The following is a 24,795-nucleotide window of genomic DNA, read 5'->3' as shown; positions in this document are numbered from 1 at the left end:
TTTAGAATGGTGTGGATGGTCAAATGTGGCCAGTTTGAAAATAAGACAGAGTTCTTTGGCCTGATATGACCATTTTAAATGCTATAAGGTTAATCCATAACAGTGATTCATTGTTAAGGAATAAACTTACCAAATATATATAAATTTTGTATTTCAATAGACATAAGAAAATGTATAATATATGTATAATTGTGAAAAAAATCAGCTGTATGGTTACAAAAATGGTAAGTAGATCATTGAAGCTAGCTGTCCTTTACTTGTTAAATACTCAACAGAATACAAAAGATTATGGATTATTTTCATCGTTCTGTTTTATTTTGTAAAAAATAAATACATACATCAAATAAATATTCAATTAAAAGTATAAAAATATAGCATATATATATTTATGAAAATGGTATCTAATAAAATGTGTATAAATGCATATATAAAATTAATATCAAGTATTAAATGAAGATCTATATATTTATACATTATATAATAATTACTTCTTTTATTAGCTGCAAAGGTCCAAAATAAAAGGGACGGTATAATACAAAGGGAAACAAACAGTGGACATGGGAAATTTACAATATCCAGAAATAGGGTGAGATCAATGAAACAATAACTCATTAATAAATAGATGATTAATAAATACTAATAACAGTATTGGACAGAAAAATAATAACAAAAGTGGATCATTAAAACTGAGGCGGGAGAGCAACCAGAGAAAGTGAATTTAGGGCACCCCCACATATTATACAGCTGCAGAACTATATGTACCACATGAATGTGCCATGGTACTGTTGAAACTATCAACAGATCCATGGTTTCAGATATTGTCTACCTCTGCTTAATTGAGGACCATACTTCACAATCTGGCATGCAGTAGTTAATTGTATATGATGAAGTGATGCAGTCTGGGCATGTACTATATATCTAATGTCTTGTCTGGTTACAATGGTAGTGGTAGTAATGATGCTGGTGATAATGATGATGATATCAATGAGTAAAACATTGAAATAACAATTACAAAATGGTGATGAACCATTAAAGTTCAGTTTGAATACAACAATGTCCTTAGTCAATTTTATAAATGAGCGTAGTTGAATTGGTTGCCAAATTTATCTCGAGCTTTCTTTGCATCCATCATATCTAGAGTAGCATTGACTCTTTTCATGGTTTTTCTGCAAACACAAAGCAAAACAAAACTAAAATATAGACAGCAATTGTGCAAACGGTGAACTTTTTAAAGATAAGGATCAAATTAAAAGAACATGTATATTAGGATTATTTAATGTTACAAACAGTTCTGAGCACAAATCTACAATTTATCAGCTAAGATTCTAAGAGACAACAGTCATGATATCATATTAACGCAGAAGTAGAGTGTACTTGTCTTGCCAGCATGCAAAAACAGGCATACAAAACAAACAAACGATAAACAGGACTGTTGCAAAACCAATGAAAAATCTCATTCTCAAAAGGACTAACATTTACATGGTTGTTTGGTGCTTAGGCATGAACACCCCTTGACTATCACCAAGCAATTTCATCAATTCTCTTCCTTTCACATGCAGATGGACATCAAACAACTCATCCACAACTGCTAGACACTCTCTTTTTGTCATGGATAAGTGTTTATGCTTCACAATGTCAATTCTGGTAGGAAGAATGGTAGAGCTAAGTTACATACAAACATGTGTATATTCCTCAAAAGAAAGACAAAATGATAATGGCTTGAACAGCTTTGATCATAGATCTGCTCAGTCAGGGCTGATCTGGGTGTTAAACAACAATGATAATCTTTTCTACTAAAGGCACAAGGCCTGAAATTTTGGAGAACTGGGGCTAGTCGATTACATTGACCCTAGTGTTTCACTGGTACTTAATTTATCAACCCCAAAAGGATGAATAGCGAAGCTAACCATGGCGGAATTTGAACTCAGAATGTGAGGATGGACAAAATTATACCAACCATTTTTCCCAGCCTTGTGAGTGGATTTAGTAGATGGAAACTGGAAGAAGCCCGTTGTATATATATGTATGTTTGCGTGTCTGTGTTTGTCCCCCCTCTTGACAACTGATGCTAGTGTGTTTATGTCCCCATAACTTAGCACTTCGGCAAAAGAATCTGATAGAATAAGTACTAGGCTTACAAAGAATAAGTTCTGGGGTCAATTTGCTCGACTAAAGGCAGTGCTCCAGTATGGCTGCACTCAAATGATTGAAACAAGTAAAAGAAAGTGCTTGAGTATTCCCAAGTGAGTATTGCCAGAACCTGTCTACAGAACAATGACAGTAGCTTGAATAGGCTAAACTTAGGTTTCAGAATTATTAGAAAATACTAGAAACTAGTTTTTGTGGTATGTTGATGGCAAAAGTCCAATGACTGGAATTAGTAAAAAAATAATGGAATCAATAAAACTATTACTTACACATTAAACAACTTTTTCTTCAACCTGTTCTCAGAAGTATTCTTTGGAAGAGTCAAATCTGTCAATTCTGATTTCTTTTTCGCTTTACCTTTACCTTTTCTCTTTTTTTTCTTATTTCCTTCAACACAAAGGTCACGGTTTGAACCAAGGTCAATCCCTAAAGCAGCTTCAATGTCTTTTTGAAGTTCTTTATCTTGCCAATCTAGTGAAAGAAATATTTTGGGTAAAATGCAGCTGTCACTTTGGATGTTTGTTTTTATACAATGTACACAACAGATGTATAAGATATATTATATAAACTAGTTATACTTGTCTCTCAAATGATTTCATCTGAGACCATGTTTTGAAATTGAAATGATTACATCAGGGAAGAACCATTTTAATCACCTAAAATCATACAAAACTGTTTGATTCACCACCCTTCAAAAATGAAAATTAAATGTAACTGTTTTTGTGATTTTAGACAGCAAAAAGGAACCTTCTACAATGTAATATATGAAAAATATGGTCAGACCCTTTTTAATGCCAATCACTTTACAGAATGTATTGGATGCTTTTTTCCTGACACCAGCACTAGTAAGGTCATCAAGTGACTCACAAAACGAGGTAAAAGACCCTTTCAAGTGAGGGGAGGTGGCTTTATGCTGGGTGTTGAGGGAAAGAATATAGTCGGTTGATGTAGTTCAATGTACATGGCAATCCCACACATAACAAACTGAACTTAAAATCTCTTCTAAACACAAACACCCCTTACCCTAATGTTCTATTGACAAACTTATCAATGTTTCCCATCCATCTTCCAATAACCAATCTTTCCAAGTTCAAACTAGACTGCATCATTCACATTAGGTCTCTCTTTTACTCTCTCTCTCCCTCTCTTCCACTTAGATCAGGAAGGCCATCAAAGACAATGGACAGCGCCTCTCTCTCTCTTTCTCCCTATCTCTTAGACCAACGAGGTCATTAAGAGCTATGGACAGGATGTTTCTCATTTTCTCTCTCTCTTAAACTAAGGAGGCCATCATCAAAAGTTATGACCAACACCTTTCTCTTTCTCTCTCTTTCCATTTCTTTTCCTTTCTCTTAGGCCAAGGAGGCCATTAAAAGCTATAGACAGGACCATTCTTGTGTTCTCTCTCTCTCTCTTTCTCCTTTAGCCCAAAGAAGCCATCATCAAGAGCTATGAACAGCACCCTTCTCTCTCTTGTTCTGTCTTAATCCTCTTGCATCCTTCAAAGAATAAATAACTATATCATGGAGGCAATGACCAAGACCTTTGGCATTATGTTGTACTTGAGAAGAAGACCCATCAAGTCAAGTAAAACCACAGTCATGGCAGATACTGGTGTTATGCAAATGGCAGCCATGCTGGTGGCATGTAAAAGCACCCATTACACTCTCGGAGTGGTTGGCATTAGGAAGGGCATCCAGCTGTAGAAAACCATGCCAAAACAGATTGGAGTTTGGTGCAGCTTTCCAGCCCTGGTCAAACCATCCAACCCATGCCAGCAAGAACAACAGACATTAAATGATGATGATGATATCTATTTCTATCTTACGGTTCTTTTCAGCTTCATCTTTCTCAAGTCTTTTTGCATCTTCTGGGTTTGTTGGACGACCCATATTATCTCGACCAATGATTTTGCCATGGAAAGGACACTGAAACACATTAAATAAATAAAAAATATATAATTAAATTAAATCCAACTACAATGCCATCATTTAATTATGGTTGCCAGAAGACTAAGGGGGGGGGGGGCACCCACAACAACAATGCTATCATTTAATTTTTTTTTTTTTGTTGTTAAAAGTATTCTTTTCAACTGTCTACAAACACAGCCAGGCTGAAATAATGCATTCTCCCAGGAGTGAATAAAAAATTCTCAAACTTGAGGGGATGGGCCCCCATATATGGATTCTAATGGTGCAGGGGTCCACTTGCCATCAGGCAAGCTAGCAACCTGGCCAGTCTTCCACTGCTTACACCCACATACATATATAAATGCACACACATATTCTTTCAGTTTCCATTCACAAGGCTTTGGTCAGCTTGAGGCTATAGCCAAAGACACACTGAAGATGCTACACAGTAGGACTGAAACCAAAACCATGTGATTGGGAGGCAAACTTCTTAACTGCACAGCCGTGCCTGCACCTGAGAAATAAATCTGTTATATGTGGCTTTCCTTGACAAACATTCCCCTCAGAATCGATATGCTTGTCAGAAACAACCACCAGCACTATTATAGGTTTTGTTAAGGTGGACAAAATGAGATATATTAGTATGCAGACTGATAAAATGAGGTATAGAATAGTTCCTGACCTTTATGCGATCCATTCGTTTGCAAAGAGTACCATTTGGCATTGGTGCACGACACTGCCATTTCACAGGTTCAAACGTACCAGTAAATGTGAATGATCGATTTTTAATTAAAGCTATTTCTTGCTGCAGAGACAAAAAGAGAAACAGTACATATAGACATGTATAATCATACAAACACAATGATGATGATGAGGGAAAAGAGAATAGCAATGATCACTAATAATAATGTTTTCTAACTTCAATAATAATGATTAACCACATCAATAATGATCACAAACATTAATTCTAAATTTGATAATGGGTTATTACTATTATTATTATTATATCATGAAAAATCTCAGCTTTATTTTGCTGGGTATGATGGAAAGTGTCAGTTGTCCACAGCCAACAGACTAAGGTGACACTTGTTTTCTTATGCTTCAAGAACCCTTCAGAGTACTTTTGCAGTTGTTCTATCTTTACATTCATTTCAATCTTTTGGAGCCATGTTGGTAGTTGGGTGCTGATACTTCCAAGTGTACTAACCAATACTGGTATCACATCTACTTTCTTCATTGACCATAACCTGCATATTTCCCATATTCTTCAATTCATCACAGTTGTTTATTTTTTACTTCTTTCTACTGTAGGCACAAAATGTGAAATTTTGGGTGAATAAGTGGTTGATGATTACATTGACTTCCAGTACTCAATCATTGCTGCCATTGCTACATTTACTTCTCCATATCAACATGAACTAGACGGGTCCCTTCCACTTGTTGCATTCCTTTGTCATCTCCTCTATGACATTCAGCATCCTGGGATCAGCTTTCACAATTTCTACACAAGTCTTCCTTGATTTTCCTCCACCACAGTTGCTTTCTACAGGCAGGTCCTGGCACTATCTTAGTTAAGTGTCATCATCCATAATGCTTTACATGTCCCTATCATTATACACATCACTCTTGCACACTACATCTGATTCCTCTTATGCTCAGTTTTTTTTCTTCATCTCATCTCATTTGTGCCTCATCATTTAAAAACATTAATATTACACATCCAATGAATTATCTTTACTTTGTTCCTTTCCACACTTTACGTAGTCTCTGCATTGATAATGTTGATAATAATGATTTTCAACTTGAATTATAATGATTGCTGATTTTAATAAAAATAATTTCTAACATTGATAATAACAATCCTTAACTTTAATAACAATTTCTTACATTAGCAAACTTTAAAAGTATGTATTCATATACACCCTAAGATAGGTGCAACAGCAGCAACAACAATAACAACATTCAAAGAAGATAAGAAATAGGATAAAATGTACAAACTTGGGAGGATGAAGTTTCTGCTTGCTGTGGTACCCAAAACCGATGTAGAGAGTCATCCCTACAATAACAAAATCAGGGAAAATGTTCCAAATTAACATCTTGTAGTTATATATACAGACACACACACACGTGTGTGTGTGAGTGTATGTATCTGTGTATACAACCTTCATGCAAAACTGCATTAGATCACCATCACATCTCCCACTGATCATTTGGTAGCTATAAGAAGTCTGATCAAAAAGTATCAGAACTGGTTATGGTAAAGGAACTAAAGTACACAGAATGAAGCTGCTTAGCACAGATTGACCTTGACATCTGTCACACATGCACATCAAGTTATAATGCTCTCACTCACTTCTGTTGTTTATAGCAATGCCTGGAAGTAAAGTGTGTAGAGTGTGGTTGTCTCAAAAAGAAGATCAGGTTTCAGCTGTACAGGATCTCCATGACTGTATCGAGGAAGGTGAAAACATTTTGAAAATGATCATAACAGGCAATGTAAAAAAAGTTGTTTTTCAGTCTTTATCTTTTATCTTTTATTTGTTTTAGAATGCAGTCATTCTAGGGCACCACCTTGAAGAAGTTTTAGTTGAATGAGTCAATCCCAGTACTGATTTTTTTTTAAAGCCTGGTATTTATTCTGTTGATCCCTGTTGCTGAAATGCTATGTTATGGGGACATAAACATACCAACACTAGTTGTCAAGTAATGGTGGAGGACAAACACAGACACAAAGACACACACACACACACACTCGCAATACAATGGGCTTCTTTCAGTTTCTGTCAACTAAATCCTCTCACAAGACTTTAGTTGGCCTGAGGCTATAGTAGAAGACACCTACCGAAGGTGCCATGCAGTGAGACTGAACCTGGAACCATGTGGTTGGGAAGCACACAGCCACACCTGTACCTAAAATATGAAATGCTTCACAAGTTTGCATGTCATCCTTTCACAAGGGCCATGCCAATCTCTGTATCATTTCAATTTAAATACTGCCAAATTTTCGATACAAAAAGAAAGTTTATTCTATCAATGATAATTTGGAGAAAATAGGTATCAGAGAGAAGTTTGTAAAACAACAAACATTTTACATGAAATAAAAATGAAAACTACTTACTTTACAACAGAAGGAACTTCTATTTTGTCAGGATTTTCCCAGAATGCTAAGTCTGGACCAAAAGGGATAAATGGCGCTTGCTGGAGCAGACGCTCCTTTCTCTCATTCAATTCCTTTTCAGCATTGGATTGGGATGGCATGATACTCACAGAGCTTCCAGTGTCTGAACTAGTTGATGGCCTAAAAAATTAGTTTTATATTCATGTGAATGAATGAATGCATGCATACATACATACATTGCAATGCATTACATTACATACATATGTATATTGTGTATATATGTATATGTGTGTGAAGTGAAAGTGTGTGGATTTGTGGTTAGTGTATTTGGCTCATGATCATAAGCTTATGAGTTCAATATCTGGCAGTGTGTTGTATCTTTGAGCAAGGTACTTTATTTCAAGTTGCTCTAGTCCACTCAGCTGGTGAAAGTGAGTAGTACCTGTATTTCAAAGAGACAACACATTCTGTCATATTAGAACCGTATCAATGATCTATTGATATATGCAAGCAATCCTGTATCACATGACAGTTTGTTATAGCTTGTTAGTATTTATATTTCTTCTTGTTACAAACACTGAATTTAAGCTTGATGGTTCATTATGTTAGACAGTAGTAGGGCAGCTTATCAGCTGGTGGTTAAGTTGCTACATTGTTATTTGTGATCTTCCCAGAAACCATGCCACAGCAGGCAGTTGGAGTCTGGACAGCTCCCTGCTAGCCAGCTCCATGTCAAACCATCCAACCCATGCCAGCATAGAAGGGGGATGCTAAACGATGATGATGATGATATGACAGGGACGCAAGTATAACTGTTAGATCATATTAGTAAACCATTTGTATAGCATTAATCAGAATAAGAGACAAGACTTCTTTGGTTGAATCCACATATGCAAGTGAGTCTGTATATATATGTGGGTATACCAACTTTTTGGCATAATGTATATGATAATGATGGCTAAAGATGTTATTATTATGATGAGAATGCCAAAAGGAAAAACACATCGAATGACCATTTCCAGCTAACCTGTTTTGTTCATCTTGTAACATGATCTGGTCTTTGTTCTTCTGTAGCAGTTCTTTCTTCCATTTGTTCATTGTGGCTGCCATGGAAGCTGGATCTTGCTCATCACCTGGCCGTAACGTGGCTTTTATGTCCCATTGTTTAGAAGTTTCACCAAAACTAGGTTGTTTCCTTAGCATAGGGCTGGAAATGTACTTCTTCACCAAAGTTTTGTTAAATGCTTTACTTTGGATTTTTTGTCTTGAGTGTCCTGGTGCTTATAGAAGACAAAGGAGAGAATAAAATAATGTTAGATATTATAAGCACCAATTAGATACAAAATAAGTGAATCAGGCCTTACCAACAGTATTCAAACTAGGCAACTAAAATATACTGGGCAATTGTGCAAATAATAATAATGAAATTATTGTGTATAGTGCTGCTCAGGTGCACTACAACTCATCAAAGGTGCATGTACAGTACATAGAATTATGTACAAAAGTCAGGAAAGTGAACAGTGTATGAGTCATGATATACATGTATGCATGCGTATGGAGGGGAGGATATCAGGTGTAGTGTTGGTGAATTTCAGGAAGCATGGACATTTTAAAGAATGCAATGTCTCGGCAACTGACAACTGATACAGGTAGTTTGTTCCATGCTTCAGTGAAAAGAAATGTTTCCAAAAGTCAAGGGAGCTATGCTGTTTTCTGACTTTGTTGGCATCTATTTTCCTGTTGGTTTTTGCCTTACAATTATTTATTATTTTCACAAGGTAATTAATTAACTTATCAAGCAGGAGAGTTTATACTCCATGTTGAAATATTATAGAGTACAGACTCTGAAGGACAAAATAACCATTTCCCACTACTACTTGTCTCAATTCATTCATAAAAAGGGGAGTAGTTACTAGAAAATTCTGAAAAACTGGAATATATTAGTCTCAGTATCATTATGACATCAATTGTTATTGTTGCTGCAATTGTTAGGCTTTTTTTGTTTTTCTTTTAGTCAGAAGGGAAAGCTGTACCTAAAACTCTTTATGCAGTCATTCTGATGGTTAGGAGGAATGGAGGAAGGCATTCTCAACCCAGAAACCTAACTTGAATACCTGTAGCAGAGTGGACCTAGCTAAAAGCCTCCAAGTTGTCAGGTGTCAGTCTTAAACCTTTATCACTCAGATTACTCTTCAAATGAATGAGCCTTTGCCTTTCTCTTGGCTAACATTGGTAGAATAGATAGAGGAGGCTGGTATGCATGGACGATTGCTGGTCTTCCATAAACCTCACCCAGACTTGTGCTTTGGAGGGTAATTTTTTTAGGTACAATCCCATGGTTATTCATGACCAAAGGGAGTCTTTACCCTTTTTTTTACACAGGCCGTACATAAGTTTGCTTGATTAGGACTGACCTGTGGCCACATAACAACACAAAATAAAAAATAAAAAATAGAAATAAATATTTAAGAGCTAAAGCAAAATATATTTTAAAATATGTGAAAAGAGGAAAATTAGATTGAAAAATACCCAAATAAGTCATTTTTAAAGGAAGTGACCTACCAGAGACATTCTTCAAATGTTCAGGTATGTCAGATTCGTAACCTTCTTTTTCTTCAACTTCTTCAAAATCATCGTCATCTGTGAAAGTAGAATTTGGAAATTTGACATAAGATTGGATGCCTGTGTTTATGTGAGATACATACATATGTGTATATATATATATATATATGTATGTATTTGTTTATGTGTGCATGTATATATGTGTGTATGTGTGTGTGTGTACATATATATATATATATATATATATACATGGCCACAGTCTAACGATTTAAATAAATAAAAGATAAAAGATATATATATATATATATATATGATGAATTTCCACACAGTTTTCGTTTGCCAAATTCTACAAGGCATTGGTGTACCTAGGGCGATAGTAAATGACAATAGCCCAGCATGCCACACAATTGTACTGAATTCAAACTCATGTTTCAGTGCTCTGCACTTTCACAGATGAGTGGAATAAAACAAAATTCCCTTACTTGAAAAGACAAGTAGAAGTTATCAGCAGGAAAGGCATCAGGCTGCAAAAATAATACGTTAGTAATATGTACTCATCCTATCCATGGAAAAACTGATGTAAAAACCAGATATGCAAAAATGAATAAAGGTATATCAAATACCATACAAGATACATTTGTGATTAATTGAAATTGTACTTCCTCTCTGAATGAGAATAAACAGACACAAACATAGTAAATAAAATGAAATGAAATTACCAGTTTCATCATCAGTCATGCTTTTAACTCCTTCCAAGTTCAACTCGTCCAGCTGAGATTTTGCTTTGTTCAACTTTGTCATGGCATCAGTGAGTTTCTTCACTGTTTCATTGTCTGGACCTGTCTTGGATAGTTCCTGCAACCAACAACCAAACATACTGAGACTAGAACTTTGTACATATTAGGCTACAATTTATTCAATCAAACACAGAATATAATACATATATATGTACATATATTCATATACATACATATATATGTATATATACATACATATAGACTCATATGCTAAGGCAGAGGTAATGATGGTAAATTCGTACATTGGTAAAAGGCCAAAACTTTGTAGATGCCATCACATAATGGTTTTGATCAAACATTTGAATGTTTGCCCTCCCTCCTACACAAAAACAAAAAAATAGTGACAATGGTATCAATAACAAGAACAAGCTGACATAAGAGGTTCTATGTGGTTGCTGAACCTGCTAGGAATAGCAGTTAAATTTCTTTCATATCAAACAGTGCTATCTCAAAAAAGGGAAGTATTCATTAGACAATGTAGTCTTAGATATCAGACAATGAAAAAAAAAGGATGGGATGGTCACAACTGGAATGTCTTTGATCACATATCTTTAATCAGAGCTGGCCTGGGGCTAAACAACAATGATGTCATCAACATGACATGGTCAAGCAGAGATGAAAGGAGTTACACAACATCATCATCATCATTGGCGTGACCAACCAAATCCTCCACCACCTTTACCACTGTCATCCATCCATCATCATCACCACCATCATGTGAAATATATCTTTACTAAACTACAGGAGAAATAGCGGGAATAATTCATAAACAACAATAACCTCAACCTGATACTCTTCCCCCTCCTCCTCCTCCACTTCATCACCACCGCCATTGCTGCTATCATTACCATCTTCATCACAACTACCATTGTCACCACCGCCACTACCACAATCCTCATTACTGTCATCATACTAGCTAGCTCCTTATCATACCATAGGTCTACTTGAGCAGGAATGGCTGCAATCCCTCAAAGGCAGCAATAAATAACAATGCTGCCTGCACCACCATTTTTTTTACCACCAACACCATCACCATCACTACCATTATGATACGTTGTTAACTCAAGTACTTATTCTAATTGTATCTCTACTAAGAAAGTGTTACTGCCAGAGCAGTTTAGGATTTCTGCTTGAGCCATTCAGTATTAACACCTTTGCATCATGTTTCAAATCTCTTGATTGTTTCCTAAACTACATTGCAATCTGTGTGACAGTTTAGCACAAACAAGGTCAAACACTGAAACAAGAATGACAAGGTCAATTAATTAATGAGTGCAAAATAAAATCACTGGGGTGTCAACAGTGTGCCATTTTATTGTTGTCATGTACTACTGAATATATCTATAGATTTGTTAGTCAACAATGTGTGTTATGACAAAAATGTAAGCATTACATCTGTGTCTAAGTGGTAAAGAAGCTTGCTTCTCAACCATGTGGTCTTGGGTTCAGTCGCACTGTATGGCACTTTGGGCAAGTGTCCTTCTACTATAGCTCCTGGCCAGCCAAAGCCTTGTAAGTGATTTAGTAGGTGGAAACTGAAAGAAGGCTGTCATATACATGGGTGTGTGTGTGTGTGTGTGTGTGTGTGTGTGTGTGTGTGTGTGTGTGTGTGTGTGTGTGAATTTCAACATCAACAACAGGGTATTTTTGTATGTAAGTATGTATGTATGTCATTGATCAGTTTTATTTCAAGATTTCTTGCCAATAGAGAAAGAGCTGGTTTCTCACCTAGATCCAAGGCACCTTCATTGGAATTTCAACATCAACAACAGGGTATGTATGTATGTATGTATGTATGTATGTATGTATGTATGTATGTATGTAGGTAGGTAGGTAGGTATGTATGTACGTGTGTATGTATGTGTATATGTATGTATGTATGTATGTCATAGATCAGTTATATTTCAAGATTTCTTGCCAATAGAGAAAGAGCTGCAAATGAGTCTCACTATTATTCCTTTCCTAAAAGAACAACAATAACAAAAAATAATAAAAATGAGTGAGAAATTACCTTTAGCCATCTTTTCACATTTGGTAAATATTGATGGGAAATAAGGTTGTGCATATCTCTCAAGGTGATTAAAATGTCTTTATTATCTTCAGTTTCTTTGATCAACATCTTGTTAGGCACATCGATTGTGAGGCAATAATTCATTGACCCAAGACCATGACTTCGTATCAAGTCAGATGAAGACGCACCCTCATCATCTTTTTCATCTCCATCATCATCATCATCTTTGTTTTCTTCTTCTCTTTCTTCTTTTTCACTACTATCACCGCCACCACAATCATTATCAACATTATCATCACCCTCGTTACCATCATTACCGCTCACATCCTCATCCTTATCATCATTCTCTTTTTCATTATTGTCTTTTTCGCTTTTATTTTCTGATGTCTCGTTTGAACCTGATAAAAGAAAAAAAAACGTTTCATCATCATCATCATCATCATCATCATTTAACGTCTGTTGTCCATGTTGGCATGGTTTGACCAGAGTTGGCAAGCTGGAGAGCTGCACCGTGCTCCAGTCTGATTTGGTATGGTTTCTACAGCTGGATGCCCTTCCTAATGCCAACCACTTCACAGAGTGTACTGGGTGCTTTTATGTGGCACCACACAGGTGCTTTTTATATATAAATGTGTGTATGTGTGTGTGTATGTGTGTGTGCGTGTGTGTGTGTGTATATATATATATATATATATATATATATATATAAATTATTATTATTAATAACAATACAATACCATATTATAGTTTCATAATAGCTAAATTACCAGTTGGTTTCATACCAGAGATGGAAACAGCAAGCATCAGAAATGGCTGACAGAAATAGATGACTATTCCTTTTAACCATTTCTGGTTTTAACTATTCCTTTTAACAATTTAGTCATATTATTATATAGATATAATCAGAATATTCAACATGAAATATGTGTTCAGTGAATACTGGTGACTGTATTGATATTTGGCTGTAAAGTAGTGAGTTTTAGCCTTCAATTACTGCACTCTTACAGATTCAGTTTTGGTTATAATTTAGCACTCTTGATGGTCAGAATTATTTCAGATGTTTATTGACCCTTTGGATAGTAACTTAGACACTCAGAGGTCAATAATGACCACTTTGCTGACCCCTGGCTTTAGTGAAAATTTGGTCACCAGGCAAATGATAATAGATGAGAGGTTTGATTTCTCTGGCTGGACCTTTTGCTATTTTATTTCAAATTAACTGCTTAAAACAAGCCGTTTTATATCTAAAATATCAGCAGTTAATTCCTCCATAGGTTTGTAAACAACGATCTAAAAATCTAAGCCAAAGTTATCTTCCTTGAAATAATTTTATACCTGGGGACTGTAAGAGATCTCTTGCCTGACAGCAATAAATCTGTTTGTTACTAATTAGAAAGAAACTAACCCTTGAAGAAAAAAGGCTAAGAAAATATTTTACCTTTCCCTGTTTCACTGAGACTTGATGATGCTGTATTTCCATCAGTTTTCTGTGATGAGCTATGATTGGAATCATCACAGTTAGTGTCGTGGTCACTTGCAATTGTATTAGGTGAAGAATTACAAGATAAAGAAATGTCTGTGTCACTGTCCTTCTCCTTGCTTCTTATGTCAGTTTTTCTCTTCTCAGTGTTTTTATTATGATCATCAACATTATTATTATTGTCATCATCATCATCCTTGAAAAATTCATCTGTTTGTATTAGCAGCTGGTAACAGTTTTCGCTTTGGGTTAAACAACTTTCAAGATGAGGGAAAGTTTCTGAAATAAATTGGTGTATATTTATTTTGTTATGGTAAACTCTTACACACGTAATATAATGAGTGAACTTAAACAGCTTGATTAACTGATATTAAATGCACTATTAGACAAAAGCTCACTCAAAGAAGGCTTAAAAGTCTAAAAACTAAACAAGAGAGATAACTCCAATAATATCAGTCAACCGAAATGTCTGAAAAACAAAGACAATACGGTGAGGAATGGGCCCTGTCTTTAAAGCTAACTGATGAAAGCATTGAACATGTTTCAATCTTATTAGATCTCGTCAGCCAAGCATATTCTGCTCAGTGACCAAGACTTAAAAGTGATCAATATATGAATAGAAATGCAGGGAATCTAGTATAACAGTAATTGCAAATAGCAAGAAAAGGACTGAAGACTGAAGGCCAGAAAGTTGGTGGGGTAGGAATAGTTGATTATATCAACCCTAGAACTTGACTGGTACTTTATTTCATGATTCTGAGGTGGATATAAAACAAAGCTGACTTCAGCAGGATTTGAACTCAAACTGTAAATATCCAGAACAAATACTGCAAGGCAATAATTATATTCACGTCTGCAAATTTTTGGAATGAATAGAATCTATTTACTTGATTCAAATCCTGACACCTTATTTCATTGACCCCTTAAGGATGAAAAGCAATGTTATGCGCACAGGACTTAAAGTGATATAACTAAATGGAAAAATTATAAAAGAAAAACCTACCTTCTATTTCTTTAAGTATCTTTTCTTTCTTTCGTTGCAAAAGTACCTGTTTTTTCCTCTCAGCTTCTGCTTCTCTTTGTCGTTCTACAATTGTCCTGGCATGGATATCATTAAAATCAACCTGATGGGTGACAAAATGAAGATTCTACAGTAATCCTGGTTGACAAAGTACTGTCAAGTTTAGGCTGTATATTCTTAGTATAATGGGATTATGACTTGATTCCAATGCTCAGTTGTAACTATTACCCTTCATTCACATTGCTGATGTCCTTTCCCAAAACTCTGCACATGCACCACATCCAGGGCTACCAAACATATTCAACTCTCCTTCCTTCATCACTATAACTGTGCCACAATCCACATTTGACTTCACTAAATATTTTCCTCAATCATTCCTTCTCAGAACTGCATCTCTCTTGAATTTCCTTTCTTCCCACATTTTTGTTTGTTAGTTTTTGCCACTAAACTGGCCCAGATTGAGCACTGTTATGGTCAAAAGTATTCTATCCATGACCATATCCTCTAGTTTTCAAGCATAATGTTTCTGTGTAGGACAATATTAACCATTGTGTACCACCCATATTGGTCAGTGAACCAGAGAATGCTTTACAGTTGATGGTGAGAAATAAAGTCCCAAGTAAAAGATGATATAACATTCAGTCTATATGCATGGAAATGTATAATGAAGATTGAACCAATGAAAGAGCCCCTACATGATCACTCATCCTGTTGGAAATAACAGCCAAATTTACATCAAACCACTGTTTTAGAAGACGAAAATGTTGGATAAGGTGATACTGACAAACAAAACATAAGGAAAAATATGTGAAATCATGGTTGAAATGCTTTTGATCTTAGATTTGACCAATCAAAACCTAAACCCAAAGTCTTAAGTTTTGATTGGATTTAAACAACAGCAACAACAATAACACTGCTACCACAGACACGACAATGGTATGGACATTAAGTTATTTCCCTTGTATAGGAATAATTATTTTACCATTTTACAATTCTTCAGGAAATTATAGCCCAATGCAAGTTTTTTATAAGTGTTTCCAAATTTCTCATTCCATTGTTGGATAGCTTTCAGAGCTTCAAACCTCAGTCGTTTGGCCACAACTTTAGGAGGTGGTAAAGGTTCTTCAGGGTCAATGCCTTAAAATAAATTTTTTAAAAAAAGCATTAAAAATAATGGTTTCAAATTTTGGCACAGAGCCAACAGTTTTTGAGGAAGAGGGAAGTAGATTACATTGATCCCAGTACTTGACTGGTACTTATTTTATCAACCCCAAAAGGAGGAAAAGTAAAGTCGACCTTGGTAGAATTTGAACACAGAACATATATACAAATGAAATGCAGGCTAAGCATTCTGTTTAACATGTGTGTGTGTGTGTGTGTGTGTGTGTGTGTGTGCATGCATGTGTGCGTGTGTGTCTCTCTTTTTGTGTTTGTCCTCCTATCATTTGTTTCCATCCCCCAGTGAAAATGTTTCATAGATTAAGGACCAGATATAAAAAAATTAAGTACTGGTGTAGACTTGTTTGACTAAACCCTTGAAGACAGTGGCCCAACATGGCTGCAATCCAATAATTGAGAAAGATATAAGAGTAGAATTAGCTTTTATAAAATATATTTACCGACAGCCAGTGTAAAAAAAGGTTGAAGCTCTGACACCAATTTTTCCCGGAAGCAATGAGATCTTTGAAAGAGTTCATTGATTATCATAAAAGTTGACCACCTGACTTCAGCATGTTCCTTGCAGAGATGCACCATCAACAGATCATATGCACGGAGCACATAAATATTGGAAACTCTGGTAAGGGGAAAAAAAAGAATCATTGGATGGCAAATATGAGACAAGGTTTTGTAGTCTTAAACTGACTAAGGATAACTTTCACAAGGCCTGAAATTTTGGGGGAGTGGGTCCTGTCGATTAGATCGACCCCAGTACGCAACTGGTACTTACTTTATTAACCCCAAAAGGATGAAAGGCAAAGTCGACCTCGGTGGAATTTCAACTCAGAACATAAAGACAGATGAAATACTAAGCATTTCGCCCAGTGTGCTAACGATTCTTCCAGTTCGCTGCCTTAAAAGAGGTGTAAATATTGAAATATATTCCATCACAAAAGATGTGTACATATTGAAATATTTTCCATCACAAAAGAAGAATTTAACCTGTTTGTTACTCTGTTTCTGTTGATATACTCTTTGTTTCAATTGATTTTGAAAATAACAAAGAATTTAGCAAGATAGCTTAGTTATAACAATAACTATTAAGCTGATGTTTGGAACATAAATTGGTTTCAAATTTAGGCACAAGGCCAACAATTGTAAGGGAGAGAGCAAGTTGGTTACACTGACCTCATTGTTCAACAGGTACTTATTTTATTGGCCCCAAAAAGATGAAAGGTGAAGTTGGCCTTGGTGGCATTTGAACTCAAAATGTAAAGAGTCAGAAGAAATGCCACTGAGCATTTTGTCCAATGTGCCAACAATTCTGCCAGCTCATAGCCTTTTGTTTTGAACATGAATTACGATGAAATTTAGAAGGAAGACCTTAATTAGATCTCATTAAAAGCAAGAAGCATATATCATAGAATCCAGGGTAGGTCCCAGGTATGTTGGTATCAAAAGATTCAGACAGGAACAAAACACTCGGTAATCACTGAGGGTCAACCAATCAAAAGAATATTGAAATTTTCCTTCTCAAAAGACCTTAAAAGTCAGAAAAATTGCAAAATTATTATTTTATCAACAACAAAACAATTAAATTTGGACATTTAGATGTTTAAAAAAATTAAAAATAATAAAAGTCCTACTTGCAGATTTTTTTGAATTTTTTCATGATCTCCTCATCAAGAGTTTGTTTGCCAGAATTGGTCAGTTTTTCCAAATGTTCTGACATTTGATTACATAGGTCAGTATCCAAAACCTCATCCATTTTTCAGCCACTTGAAAATGTTTGGAATTATACAACTTTAAGAAGTTCCTGAAATTAAAAATACACTCCTATATTCCACAAAATCAAAAATCCATAACTTTAAATAAATAAATGAATATGAAGAAAAATGATGTTAAGTATTGATCCCTCACTTTCTTTCAACCACTGCCTAATTACCAACTTTACTCATAAACAGATGAAGTTTATCAACAGGAAGGGTATCCAGCTGTGGAATATCTGCCTCAACAAATTCTCAAGCATGGAAAAGAGAATCTCAAAATGATGTTGATATTGTTTCCAAATATCTTCTACTATAGCCCTGGGTCAACCAAGGCTTTGTGAGTGGGTTTGATAGATAGAAACTGAAAGAAGCTCACCAGTTCTATATATATGGCAGTGGGGTATATCATGTGTGAATATGTGTTTGTGTCTTCTTATCTTGACACCACACAACAGTTGGGAATGAGTGGCACCATAATAGAAGCCATGACTTTTGTCCACAGTCTTCTATGAAAACATATCTGGTCATAGGGAAATATTACCTTGCTTGGAAACAGGTATGGTATCTGGCTGTAGGAAAAATGCATCAACCAATTTCTTCTGACCATACAGGTTAAAACAATGATGGTGACGATGAGGAGGAGGAGAAGGGTAACTGTGGTGGTGTTGGTGGCATAGAAATATTACATCTGAATAGTTAATGTTGTTGTTTAGTTCTGACTCAGTCCTGATTGGAGAAATACATGATCACAGTTGTTTCAGTTATAGTTATTGTGTCTCCTTGAGCACTGCTTAACTCGGATCACATAACTCAAAATGTCTCACACATTTTCAAGAGAAGTGGAGGGGAGAGGTATATGAGAGTGAGAGCTTGTTGCTATTTCTAGCAGGTTAAAACAACATCAAGCTACCCCACTCACTCATATTAGTTAATATACAAGTGATGGTGGTCTTGAATTCCATAATCCAATGGGACTTATTGGATAAAATCCCAAATTATTTTCGAAGTTATAGTTAAGGGTAGGATTTGAATTCTATTCTTTACATGTCAATGGACACACTTCTCAATTTCTGCAGTGCTCACTCACCTGATTTACTTCCAACTAGAGCTTATTTACTGCTACATGAACTGCTCTTACCATGGACACAATACAACCCTGGTGATGGGTTACAAATCATGAATCATCCTGTAAGTGGGGTCATGGTCAACTGTAACTACCCAAGTTTGAATTCTTGTTATTGTGCATTCACTAATGGCAAGGGACATAACTTTACTTGCTTAAGTGTATTTAATTGAACAAAGAAAAAAATTGATTGTACTCCTATTCACAACCGTGCTACTAATAATTTCTATAATGACTCAAGGAGAAGAATACTGTAGTTGATTAGATCAGCCATGGAAGGTACTTGTTTTATTGATACCCTGGGGACGTTTGAACTCAGATAGTGCTGATAATAACAATAACTGTTTCTGATACAGATGTAATGCCACAAATTTAGATGATAGATGTAAGTCAATTAAATCAATGCCAGTAATTGGCAATACTTCATTTTATTGATCCAGGAAAGATGATGGGGGATTTAAACACAGAACACAAAGGACTGTAACTAAATGCTGCAAGGTATATTGTCCGATATTGTAAAGATTCTTACAATCCCCAGTCCTTCTTGATAATGATGATGATGATGACAATGATGAGGATGAAGATGATGATGATGATGATGATCAAGAACAAGCAACCAACCATATTCTGGGATATGCCAACACATGCAGATGGTTTGATGAAGACTAATTAGCCAGATATGATTAGTGTAGTCGATCTCAACAGGATTTGAACTTAGATGTAAAGGAGTTGAAATTAAATGCCAGAAAGCACTTTGTCTGACATTCAAACAACTCTGCTAGACTTTAGGATTTTGTGGAACAGGATTCTTTAATCAAATTAAGAGAAAAAGTTGTTCATGTATTTCTCTAAATACATAGAACAAGCTAATCCATGGTAAGGTGGTCAGGGGTGGAAGGGATAGAATATAAAATTGCTTCAGAAATCTACTTGATAAAAACAACGAAAAAATTTTGAAGTGGAAATCAAACTTGTGAGTGGATTTGGTAGACGGAAACTGAAAGAAGCCGGTCATATATGTGTGTGTGTGTGTGTGTGTGTGTTTGTCCCCACCATCATCGCTTAACAACTGATGTTGGTGTGTTTACGTCCCCGTAATTTAGCAGTTCAGCAAAAGAGACCAATAGAATAAGTACTAGGCTTACAAAGAATAAGTCCTGGGGTCGACTTGTTTGACTAAATAGGTGGTGCTCCAGCATGGGCACAGTCAGATGACTGAAACAAATAAAAGAACAAACAATTCATTTCTTAGGCACAAGGCCATGATTTTTACTTTTTCAATTTGATTTTGTGAAGGAAAATAGTTAATTATATTGACCCTGGTACTTAACTGGTCCCTATTCTATTAACCTTAAAAGGATGAAAAGCAAAGAGAGTAAAAATATTAATGTTCAAAGTTGAAGTCAATTCCTTAAACCAAAGGGGTTATTTTTAAGAAGTCTAATATCACCAAAGCCCAATCAATAGAGCCTACAAAGACCAGTGCTTTGCTCAAGTTTACATATGACATAATTCATAAAGTAATTATTATAGAACAAATTCACCATGCAACACCTTGGGCCAGTGTCTTGTAGTATAGCCCTGAGCTGATCAATGTTTAGGGAGTGGATTTGGTAGAGATACACTGAAAAAGAAGCCCATCATATATATGTGTGTGTATGTGTGTGCTTATTTATATCTGCTACTCGTTTATTCAAAGGTCATGGTGTTTGTTCGTGTTGGCATTTCTCTCCTTGATAAATCACTTGCTTTGTACCTTCAAAGCCATGTAGAGGAAGAGATCTCTTATCTCTTACTTAAAAAATAGTAAAGAGTTGGCATCAGGATAAGCATTCAGCTGTAAAACAATGCCTCAAATTTTGTTTAACTCATGCTAGCATGGAAAAAAAATGGAATCTAAAACAATTAAGCAAAATTATAACACTGAATCAATCCTCCAAGTTTTCATCTCCCCTCCAAGAAACCTTATCAGTTTAAGAATTTAATGAATCACCAGCATTAACAATTCAAAATTAAAAAAATATATATATTAACAACTTACCAAGATTATCCCCTGATTTACTTACACCATACAGCATTTGGTAAACTGTAGTCCAAATGAATGCAAGTATATTACAATAAAGTGGACATATGAGACTAGTATCTACTGTGACTGCAATTTTACTTGGCTTGATGGGTCTTCTCAAACATGGCATAATGCCTCCATGAGGCCCAACCCTCAAAAGCTTTCCACGTGCCACCAGCATCAGCCACTTTGCCTCCATGAGGCCCAACACTTGAAAGGTACTTTTTACGTGCCACCAGTACGGGTGCCGTTTTCATGACACCAGCATCAGCCACGACTATGATTTCACTTGGCTTGACAGGTCTCAGGCATAGATGTTCAAGACTCTTAACTCTACCAACAGGTTGGTAAAGCTAACCCATTACCAGATGGACAAAACCAATTAGTCTTAGATCATATTCTAACCAACAAGAAAAATGACTGATTCATGAACTGATTGAAAAAGTGTTGCATATTGGCAGGGGAGGGTAATCTGTGTCAATGAAAAGTTAAGCAATGACAGAAGAATTAAGAGAAAGGAGATTGAGCTTTACTGTAAATGAACAAACCACATGATGATGATGATGATGATGATGATGATGTCATTTAGTCAGGAGGAGAGGGTAGTGCTCATGATCCTTTAAAGGATGAGAATGGTGGGAGGGAGGGAGGAAGATACCCTCAAACTGAAGACCATGTTGAAATGTTTGCAAACAGAGTGGACTCCATAAAGGTACTCAAGGACTGTTATGAAAGGTTTGGGCCCTATAAATACAAAAAGATATTTATAAGTAGATTAGTAACTTCCTTGTGAAGGAGAATGCAAAAACGTTTTTGTGTTGTGCTAAAGTCAGATAATGTTGAACTGATATAAGGAGTGACATCACAGTTTTCATTCATGATATTTATAAATGTGATGTCATTAATAATTAAAATTATGTTCAAACATTTCACAGAAGACTCTTCAAGATATTCAGAAATCTTTCAGAGAACACATATTCTTTGTAATCAGTTACATAGAGGGGTTTGTCAATTTATACACAACCAGCTAATTCAAATATAGAATTATTAAATATTAGGAGAGTATCACTATTTAGACACTCTTCTGCTGAACTAAAAAGATTTACTGCAAACAAGCCTGCATTTATAGGATATACTGTTAAGTTTTAAAATTTAAAATGGTTGGGGGGAATTAGGTTAAGTTTATGCTTTGGGGGGGGGGGGGGCAGTTTCAGTTACTACCTTTTAAAATTGAAATTGATAAAACTGATGTATTTATCTGATCTTAGAATTAATTAAAATTTGATTTCAAGTCAAAATTCAATTTGTTCTAACAAAAATGAAATTTGATTTTTGTAATATTTTCCAATATAATGTCAACTCAAGTTAAAATTTCAGGTCATGACACCCTGTTATGTGTTGGTTTATGAAAGCTCTCTCTCTCTCTCTCTCTCTCTCTCAACACACACACACACTTTGATCAAAATTCTCCAACAACAAAAGAAGTAAATTAATTTCCGCAAGCCAATCTTAAATAGACACTACTTTGACAAGGGTAAAGAAATGCAACTATATGGATATGCTAAGAACGGAAAAATTTACCAAAAGGTTCATTAATTACAAAAATAAATAAATAAATACATAACGGACACATCAAACTAGAATGAGATCTTGGCAGAAAAGTGTTTATTGAGAATTACTTAAATAATTCCATACAATATTTTCAAATAAATGTTAGGGTTTATAAAATTATAAATAGTTTGTTTTGTCATAAATATCAGTTGTTTTTAAGAATGATCCACTTTCATGCCACAACCCGAGTGAATCGGTAAATTATTTCATAGGTTTTGAAGAGACCAAAGGTAAAATCTTCCATCTCTACCAGTTTTCTAACACCTGTCCGATCTTCAAAACAATTTTCCCTCGAGTAAACGTCCCACGAAACAAATTACTTTTCATGGAGCACGATCTTAGTTTACGAATATTATAAACAACTGGCTTTTGCCAATGTGGGCCTATTGCCAGTTTCTTCGGAATCGTGGGGCCCCCCAACACCACACTGTTAAAAGTGTTTCAGTATCTTTTTTTTTTTTTTTTTCACCTGTCTCGTCTTAAATTAGATTTTTATTGTTCACAGATTAATGGCGAGACGGAGAATTACATAATCATCAGGTTGTAAGGACCTGGCTAAAAACTTGTCAAGCTGTGCCTCTACAGCAACTCAACAGAGTTGACCCATCTCCAAGAGGCGTTTCGAGATAAAAACACAAATTATTTTCAATGTTTCCTAAGTGAAATATTCTGTGTAATGCAGAAGTACAGCTGGGTGAGCTAAACTCCTGAAAGTCAATTGCATATGTCACAGATAAAATCAATCCTAAGCTCTCTGTAACCCAGACACTTCATCAATTCAATCACTTGTGAATATAATCCAATTAGTTAAGAATATTGCAAACGCAGAATATTTCCAGCCACTGCGAAAAAAAAATCTCGTTATTACCCAATCTATTCAACATCAACATAAAAAAAAAACAAAGAACGAAAACATGTATGCGAATGGATAATTATCAAAATAAATTTTAATATTCCTGATAGATTAAATTTTTCAACAAATGTTAATATAGTTAAGAAAAAAAGTTCTTCACGCAGAAATTTATGCCCAACCAAATGCGATCAATGTCTTTAATATAAATGAAAGAAGCTGTAGAAATCATAAGTGAATGCTTTTGTTTACTTACTATGGTAATAGTATTTCTGCTATAGGCACAAGACCTGATTTGCTATGAGAATATTATTAAATCTTGAAATAAGCCAACCCGCTAGTGACAATTTTCAAGAACAATGACAAATGAAATTTGCATTTCTTCATATGAAACTGATTAGGCCCCAACCTAGAGTGGTGCAATGTGACACGTCCATCAAAACGTCCACCCAAGAAATGTTCCTTTTGTTTCAATTTTTAATCAACTCTTACTCAATAAGTTAACCAAAAATCTATTCTTGTCTTAGCATAGGTTAATCATGACCCAGCAAATCTATAAGACATTCACGCCGTGACCATCTAGTCTGTTTAATTTTTTTTTTTTTTTATATAAGACTTATAAATAAAGGACTAAATTATGTGATTTGTCCTTCGTTTTTAAAAGACAGTTGGGTGAGACGTGGCTGCTATTTCATGTATTTTGAGCGACCTTATAAAAAGACTCCCTCCTTAACTCGACCCAATATCTCTTGTTATTGTCAAGAGTTTGTTAAAGATCAGCTGACTCCGTAAATATTATTGTAATTAAACATTACAAATTTAATGGGGAAAAAAAGTAAACAAAAGACAATTACCGCAGAAAGCTGGATACTATTTAAAATAAAACATCAAAATATTAATTGAAAACCAAAGTTGTCAAAAATATCATCCAAGAAAATATAAACAGAAAGATGCTTCCAAATTCTTGAATAATATTCAGCAGAACGGAAGTTTAAAAAAAATGCTTCACGTTGGCCAGAAATGATATCGACTGTCGTAATTGATTGACAATTATTTTCCATTGTTTAACGTTTTTTTTTTCACTCTTAACATTTTGTTGAATTCTATGACCATAAAAATAAAATAAATAATTTATACAACGTGTTTAAAGTAGGTATACAATATATATCATG

The 24,795-nt window shown here is 35.2% G+C and overlaps 1 protein-coding gene and 1 pseudogene across 2 annotated transcripts; both read right to left on the bottom strand.

Moving 5' to 3' along the window:
• Positions 1-286: 286 nt before the first annotated feature.
• Positions 287-24,608, bottom strand: LOC106868553 (UV-stimulated scaffold protein A). 2 transcript variants are annotated; one of them, XM_089362965.1, is made up of 16 exons: positions 24,478-24,608; positions 17,852-18,021; positions 16,667-16,842; positions 16,030-16,184; positions 15,030-15,150; positions 13,985-14,305; positions 12,547-12,944; positions 10,458-10,593; positions 9,739-9,816; positions 8,204-8,456; positions 7,177-7,356; positions 6,057-6,114; positions 4,741-4,863; positions 3,977-4,076; positions 2,418-2,619; positions 287-1,166 (listed from the first exon to the last, which is right to left on the bottom strand). In XM_089362965.1, the coding sequence occupies exons 2-16, from the start codon at positions 17,971-17,973 to the stop codon at positions 1,070-1,072; spliced, it is 2,520 nt and encodes an 839-aa protein (XP_089219091.1). In that variant the 5' UTR covers positions 17,974-18,021; positions 24,478-24,608; the 3' UTR covers positions 287-1,069. The 2 variants fall into 2 exon arrangements, with proteins under 2 accessions (XP_089219091.1, XP_089219092.1); XM_089362966.1 differs by lacking the exon at positions 24,478-24,608 and adding an exon at positions 23,880-24,010.
• Positions 6,970-7,066, bottom strand: LOC128249463 (U6 spliceosomal RNA; annotated as a pseudogene).
• Positions 24,609-24,795: the final 187 nt, after the last annotated feature.

This window comes from Octopus bimaculoides, chromosome 14 (assembly GCF_046866305.1).
Source record: "Octopus bimaculoides isolate indiv1 chromosome 14, ASM4686630v1, whole genome shotgun sequence".
NCBI lineage: Eukaryota > Metazoa > Mollusca > Cephalopoda > Octopoda > Octopodidae > Octopus > Octopus bimaculoides.
This window is presented reverse-complemented; position numbering and strand designations above follow the sequence as displayed.

Bases quoted from the DNA above. Each gene is read 5' to 3' on its own strand.
- LOC106868553 (XM_089362965.1), bottom strand. From the start codon at position 17,973: ATGGATGAGGTTTTGGATACTGACCTATGTAATCAAATGTCAGAACAT. The intron at 12,945-13,984 runs GTAAAATATTTT...TTCTTTTATCAG, and splicing joins TCTCAGTGAAACAGGGAAAG to GTTCAAACGAGACATCAGAA. The intron at 1,167-2,417 runs GTAAGTAATAGT...TTGTGTTTGCAG, and splicing joins AAGAAAAAGTTGTTTAATGT to AAAAACCATGAAAAGAGTCA.